General features: G+C 37.1%; 1 protein-coding gene across 2 annotated transcripts in view; it reads right to left on the bottom strand.

The window, feature by feature from the left end:
• Positions 1–8,010, bottom strand: part of LOC107097817 (kinesin-like protein KIF26B) — a 90,126-nt gene that overhangs the window by 21,239 nt on the left and 60,877 nt on the right. For both annotated transcript variants that reach the window (XM_015395120.1, XM_015395119.1), the window contains exon 5: positions 5,770–5,980. In XM_015395120.1, the coding sequence (XP_015250606.1) occupies positions 5,770–5,980 (211 nt within the window). The remainder of the gene's footprint in view (positions 1–5,769; positions 5,981–8,010) is intronic.

Below are 8,010 nucleotides of genomic sequence, written 5' to 3'. Positions count from 1 at the left end.
CATCAAAACATATCGTTTATCCAGCATTGCCATTTTGGAGCTGTTGGGGGAACTCCGAATGGATTTGGAGCCAGCCACAAGGAGGACCCACGCAATACCAGCTATCACAAAAATCCTTGCAACATTGAACTTTTTTGCATCTTGGTCATTTCAGCGTACAGTTGCAGTGAGAGCTGGGATCTCCCAATCTCGTTTTTCAGAAGTACTGTCCGAAGTTCTAAATGCCCTGTCGCCCAAAATTGGATCTTGATAAATCCGCCCCATAGTGTATTAAGGGTGTTAGTTGTCTGCTTCACCTAGGATTTAGCACATGTACTAAGAAGTCACCCTTTCTTACCAGAGAAAAGCCTTAAAGTTATTGCGTCAAAACATTCTGACATTAGAAGTCCGGCTCCTCCAAAGTAACAATGGACATCAAGGCTGCTTCTGTGATTAAAGCTTATCTTCAAGTGGAAGGCCATGATATTGTTTATAAACTAGAGCTGCATCAAACCTATCCACAACCTTCTCGCTGTCCTATCTGCTTTTGGTCCTTGGTTGTCATGATCCTGTTTATTCTGTTATTCCATTACAAAGCTTTGGAGCCTTCACAGAAAAGCTGAATTAAACTTAGATTAAAATACACATGTGGACTCTGTTTACTAATTTAAATACATTTAATTTAATAAAAATAAATAAAATAAAAATAGATTAATAGAAAACATATGAACTGTATATAAAAATACTGCCGCACATTTCAGCAATCAGGAACACAAAATAAATGTTAGTCATCAGTGCAAACATTTAAATATAAGAATATCACTGGATCGCTTTAAAATAAAGTGATCTTCCTGAACGAGGAAATTATGTCTCCTGCCCACTCAAAATTCTATTTTCAAATTTAAGTCAGATATATTTGATTTACTGAGCCCCTGAGAGCCATAAAATACATAATAAACCCTATAAAAGATGCTATGCATATCGGTGTGTGTTGGTTCTCTCCTCCAGGATTGCCAGTACAGAAAGCATTAATATTTCAGTGATGAGATGGAACAAAGTGGCTACTGTACTGGACTGTCATAACAGACTAGCTCACTCATTTAGATACGAGGCACACAGATGCTCAGTAACATGCCTGAGCAAAACGGGCTTACACGTGCTCAATGGTGACACAGACACACAGTTAGTGACTTGAGATGAATCGTAGCTGCTATTAAAAATTGATTATCTGCCATGGTATCACTTTCCCCCAAGGTCAAGTAACAATCTGTGTGCATGTGTGCAAAATACAGGCTGGCAGGAATGAAAGAGGATAGAGGATAAAGCTCTCTGAATGAGAGTAGAGGAGAGAAGGAGTGAGAGATAAGATTTATCCGTCGTTTAGATTTAGGAGATAAAGGTGTAGATCAATTTGAGAGGAGAACGAGAACAAAAGACAAAAGAAAGCTGTTTCTCTTAGGTATCACAGCATCTCGTTGTCGCTCATCCTCCTTTAGGTGAGATGAACCGTATGAACATCAGGTGTGACAGAGACCTGCAAATGAAGTGACAGCTTTAGAGAAGGATATCTGAGCACTGGGAGAAAACTGTGACATGCTCATATGTTTCCACTGCAGAACTACTGTTCAACCTTTCCTGATGGTACAGTGATGTATTATGCAGTAAAAACAATAACAAAAATGTTTTTAATACTTTTATCAACTACTATATACATATTAAATATACTATACATAAATACATAAATAAATGACATTATCCTGAGGCATTGTAGGTAGAATTACATGATGTGTCTTTTGAAATAAAAAGCCACATCCATTTATAAAGGGATTCATGATTCTCTCTACTCCCACACAGACATACAGCAATACATCTGACCTCTGTAGGCTGATTTCCCCTGGCTTCACGTGTAATGTCTCAATCTTTTTTATGCAGTATTAACATCAGGCACAACACTAACACCCCCATTACAGTCACAGACAACTTCCCTGTATTCTGCAGAACGTATCGCTCACCCTTCCACAGGGAGCTTTGCTGCTTCCTTGACAGTTTTCTATGTAGACTGTAATCCTATGATTTTGTGAGCATGCAGACCAGAGTGTGAGCATGCATGTGTGGAAATAGTATCAGCATGGATATCAGCATGGAGCAGACCTCCCCTACAGAGGACATTTTTATAGGAGAAATGTCACCACAGCCAATTTCTCCCTACATGTCTGCATGGGCACGTGTGCTAGTGAATGAATGACTGTGTTCAATAACTTAAAAAACACTTACATATAAAAAATGCTGGACTATTTAAAGGAGCAAAGTTTGCTTACAGGTGTTTGATTTCAGCTTATCTGCATATTTGAGTCTGGTGGCTCTCTGAGGGAATTTCTCAGGACTTTTTGGTGATTATTCAAATACACTGTTTTATCATTGAGCTTTAGTTAAAAATTTTTTAAAATAAATTTCCATAAAGCTAATCAGCAAAGAGAAGCCCAAAAAGGTCTAAAATCCCTGGTAGATGGCTAGACTGATTTTGGAATTGATAAAACACAGTGGATGAAACCAGCAGATGACTTCATCACCAATTGTAGAAACCTTTGGTGACAGACTTTCTGTTATCTTTCTTACCCCTATATCATACAGTGAATGATTTGTGTTTATGGGTCGATAGTAGAGTAATTAATGTGTGTGAAAATGCAATTTAGAATTGGTCTCCTTGACAACCGAGGGGACATCTGTCATCTCCATATGGGGAGACAGACACAGAAACTCTAACAAGCACTCCAAAGCAGCAGCTTTAGCCTGCAAAATAATCCATTCCAAAAAACCTGAATAAAACTTCTAAGCAATTAACCAGAACTCCATATATTGAATTATAATGATTCAATATATGGACGCAAATGTATCCTTTTATTAAGTGCAATTGTCTCCAAATAGAAACAGTATACCACAATAATATTACAGCAAATTTAAATGTGCCTGGTGTTTTAATCCCTAGATTTGCAGCTCTATTTATTTTAATAATAAATGCTTACAAACAACAAAAATGCCCTCGGTTAAAGGCAGAAAAAATATTATCTGAATCTAAATGTTGTCAGTATTTTCTAACTAAACAGCTGCATGTGTTTGCTGGGATTTATTGTGCCATGAAACATTTTAGTACATCTCATTACAAATGTAGCTGAACAGAGAGATGGTTTTGGGTCTCGTCTGGTGGTTAATATGAATGGCACGCACATATTTTCACTCATACTTGACAAATTCCCACAGAGCCAAATGGTTCCAACACATGGAGCTTAAACAAATAACAGATGATTTAAACACAGCACCAAAACAGGATATTTTTCCTCTCAGTGTTTTGATACTACACCTTTTAAAAGAAGTCTGATTATTTTATCTTATTTATTTTCCAAGTGTGGGGACACAGAAAGTAAGGGAGCATCTCAGTCAAACTGTGTAAGGGGGAGGGGGGCACTAAAAACTCATTACATGGACGATCAATATTGCACACACTTGAGAGTCCTGTGTGTGCTCCATACATCCCCCAGCATAACCACACACTCACACACACACACTTGTGAGTTTCATCACCCCTCAGCGATGGTGACAGATGACTTTTGTCAGCCTGAAGTGTGTTACCATGGCAACCATTAAGTTGTATTTAGGTATCCTGAACCAGGGGAGCCACTCTGACAAACACATACAAGTGAATACACTTAGGTAAACTGGTGAAGGTCATGGTTAAAAAAAATAAAAATAAAAAAAAATAAAAACAGCACAGTTTTTCAGCACATTGCTCCTGTTTTGGGCTGAAATATATAAATATTTATAAAATAGGAAAATAAAAAAAATGAATAAATGAATCACTGTGTTTGCATATTAAAATACAACTTTCTCACTATGATCTTCATACAAGTGTAGAATTAGTGAGAAGCAGCCGCAAACATTGTCCATGTGTGCTTTTATGAATATGCAGATCATATTCTAGTGATGTAAGTTCATAAATGTATGTGTGGAGGACATGCAAATAAAAATACTGAGCACCTGCAAAGTGATTTACTATAAGGAGTGTTGATTTTGGAATGTAGGGCTTTATCTATTGTTCTGCTGTATATTAGGTCAAGCTGGTGTTTAAATTGGTAGAAGTAAATCCAGCTGCTTAGAAAGCAATCTAATGTAATTCAGACTGTGGCTTCTTTTCTGTTAGGGGGGATCAAGTAGCAGACGATTTTCTTAGGTTTTATATAATTTATGATAATTTCTTTCCTTTTTTAATATTTAACCTGTTTTTGTATTTCATGATTAACATGTTTCCTGTACTGTAACACAAACATAATAGGAATTTAAATATCTTTTTGATGTATGAAAATCCTTTTATACATAAAACATTCTGCTTTGTTTATGCTTTATTAAAAGACCTAATGCATAATGGGGTCTGGTCACTTACTACTTGGGGTGACGTTATCACTGAGGGACATGCATTCCAGTTTTCAACTTGTATACCACAACACTTACAACCATAACAAAAACACTTTTCCACAAGGTATTATGCACACATACAGACCAAACTGTTGGGATTATCATTTAAAAAAGCAATCAAAACTCCAAAGTCCTTACTGAGCCAGTAACTCAGATGAATTTGGATAACCTTTTTGTTATCAGAACTTTAAATCCAATTGGGAGTTCACTCATGAAATAAAAGATGTTCAATACTATTGATCATCAATACTGTTCAAGTGATCACTTATCTGAAAATGTTGCATACTATCTGCACCATTTTGGTGTGTTATTGATGTGAAAAGTGAGCCATTTATATTCATGCAAATATAATTATGCTTTTTGTTTATAATAAAAGAACGGTCAAGCAAATTAGATGCTTTAGAACTTATTTAGAAAGTATTTTTACACGTTGACAGACTTCACTTGGCAATAAAGTAGGTATGATGCTAAAACAAATATTGCTTTTTAAGCGATAAAAAAAAAATCTACTTTGCAATAGATATAAACAGTGATCACATTATTCCATGACAGCAACACATTGTCACCCCAGTATTTCTGTGTAAACAAGTATCCAATGCAAGTGAATTCAGTATGGAGCTAAGATAGGAAAAAGCAACATGTGTTGAAGTGAACATCATCTATCTTGAATCTGAAAGTCAGATACCATCCATCCATTCAGACTCAATAGTCCAACTTCTAGGTGGGCGTTTCTCTTGACATTTATGACTTAGTACTACTTATAAGTTTCAACTTGCAAAGACAAAATGCACCATAAATCTATCAAATAATCACCAAAAACCAACCAAAATTCATGTTAAATTAAACCAATATATGCCAAGCGTTCATTGTAACAGTGTTTACCTAGTCCATTTTGTGTGTGAAAATAATTTTTTCAGTGGCCGTTTCTCAATATGTGTAATTGTGCCTTCTCATGTGCTCGTGTACTCGTGAAATGTCAACAGCTTCAGCCTTACTACTGTTCCAATTCACAAGAACAAGAAGACCGAGATCGGACAAAGTGTTGTTCTCGCCCTTCCATCTTTACCTACCCTTCCATCAGAGCAGGCTTGTCCATTCTTGCGATTGACAGCTGTCCCAGCATACACCACGGCAGCAGCAGCTCCCAGGTTAGCGCTCACAGAGCTCATAGTATAAAGTTAAAAGTTCTCTTTTCTGTTGCCCTTATTCAATAAAAGTGCGTTTTAAGATCACTTGAGGTGAGAATGTTATACTTTTAATAGTCACTACATTACCCATGTGTAAAATATAACACGACAGACAGAAATGAAAATGTTTCATTACCTTTCCAAGCCCAGGATTATCTTTGACCTTGTTGGCTGCTCTGAGAAGACAAGGTGGGGCAGGTGGAGGCGCCGTCAACAAAGCAGAGCTGAAGTTAGTTGGGAACAGATTATGATCACATGACGGGGATGGAGATGATGTCACTGGGGCTGTAAGTGTCGTGGTTTTCTGCTTCTTTTTCTTTGATGTTAAGTTCAACTTTTGGGCGGCTCTGAAAGAAAGAAGTAGAGTTGCCCATTAAATGATGAGAATAATGATTTGATTTTGAAATGAGTTTAAAGTGATTAATTTCTGACTAAAAGACTGATTTTCCTTCCAGTTCCCCTGCAATATTCAATATATCCATTACCAACTTGCATAAAAACAAAATATGTATGTATATGCAGGAACAGGCTGTTGGCATAACTCTCCATACATTTTTAATTGGATGAAAATAAGAACCATCCCAGGAGATTAATATTAGGTTAAAACCAGTTTTCATTGACACATCATTGACCCAAACAATCACCTTTAATGTAACAGACAGCAAATATAAAAATCTGAGTCTTGTTGACAAAATGTTGGAACACCAGTCTCCCCTCTCACAATGAGCTGAGTTTCTGAGAGGTTCCTGTTCTCAAGCCAAAACCTTGGACCATGACAAAAATGTACAGCTGTTCGAATCGCCGAGCAAGAGATCTTCTGGAAAAGTTGAATCACTAGATCAGACAAAGACTGGAGTCAAATTGAGCCATTGAAAACTAAAAACAAACCACTTGTCAAGCATGGTAGCTGCAGCATCATACTTAGGCCAGATGTGTATTGTAGATGTGTATTGTGCAAAATGTATGTAACTATTTATTTTTATGTCAAATAACCATCACCATGGTTTAAACTCGGTCACACCTTCATATTCTTGCAGAACAATAACCTCCTCACATCCAAAAAGAGTTTGGACTCAATATGGCAGGCTACATTAGGCTCTAACGAATGGCTCTGACAACCAGATATATTCTTGAAGCCTGATTATCAGGAAACCACGCAATTCAACTCAAATTCCTTCCTGAAATAAATAGAATTGGCAAATATTCCAAAGAATCAAGTCAGAAGCTTGTTGGTAGCCAAAGAGAGTGTGTGCTTTCTCCTTAACTTCAGGAGGGAAATTTAAACACATTTTAACAGGGTCTTTATAAAACTGTATGTATATTATTGATCTAAATTGATTCAAATTAAATTAAAAAAATCAGATTTTTGAATTAATTAAGTTTTTTATATAGTTAGAATAAAAAAAGCCTTTTAAATCTATAAAGTAGTGATACGTATAAAGAAAGAAAGGGTGTAAATTATTCAATGCAATCCAAGAAGTCTAACTACTCTCATATTCTTCATACTGTGTTTCCAGTTTAACAAAATTAAATTCCCATAAAACAGCTGTAGCAAGGGTTGCAGCGCTATTCTTCAACTCGCACGAATCATTTATAGAGCATATAAGGAGAGGAAGAAAGTAAGAGACCTTGTGCCCTGATACACTCTTTGTCAAGAAGCTATATTCTCACACCATTGGCTTTCAATTAACTGCAGCAAGTTTCAGAAATAAGAGCGAGGGAGAGAGTCAGCGAAAGGAGAGCTGGAAAGGGGGGGGGGGGTGTAGATGTGAATCAAGTGACCCATGGAACGATAAAGCACTTCACCGTTTGACTGGCTCCCCCTGGAGATTTGTGTGTGAATCCTTGTGTGTGTCTGAATGCGCACCGCGTGAAACACACCTCCATGAGAAGACGTTAATTGGGTTTTTCCAATGTACAGGCTAAGCTTGCAAATTTGGAATGCGATCAAAGGCAATTACAAGTTTGTATTATGTGGGTGTAATGCTCCAAACCTCCCCATGCATCATGTGATGAACACTATTGAAACCTGCCCCTGCAGGATTGGTTCTTTATTACTGTCTTCGCAGACAGGATTTTACTTCTTCTAATTGTATTCATAAGAGTTTTAAAAGAAGTTGCAAGTTTATTTTCTAAATTTGCCAAATTACAAAGCATGTTTTGTAGATGTGGAATATCTGAATTCATATTTCTATGTGATTTCTTGCTCATCAATAAAAGAAGGGGCTGTAGGCGCTGCTGCAGTGCTGCTGATGGTTGCAGGAGGAGGCATGACAATGATGGATTTGTTCGTTGTGCTGCAGGGGATTCCTGCTACTAACCTGCATGCATTTCCCTTTGCACAGTACAACAGTGCTTAGCTGGAGCAGTATACACA

The sequence above is a fragment of the Cyprinodon variegatus genome, unplaced genomic scaffold, assembly GCF_000732505.1.
Source record: "Cyprinodon variegatus isolate N-32 unplaced genomic scaffold, C_variegatus-1.0 Scaffold726, whole genome shotgun sequence".
NCBI classification, from domain to species: domain Eukaryota; kingdom Metazoa; phylum Chordata; class Actinopteri; order Cyprinodontiformes; family Cyprinodontidae; genus Cyprinodon; species Cyprinodon variegatus.
Note: the sequence above shows the minus strand (reverse complement) of the source record. Positions and strands in the feature narration are given on the sequence as shown.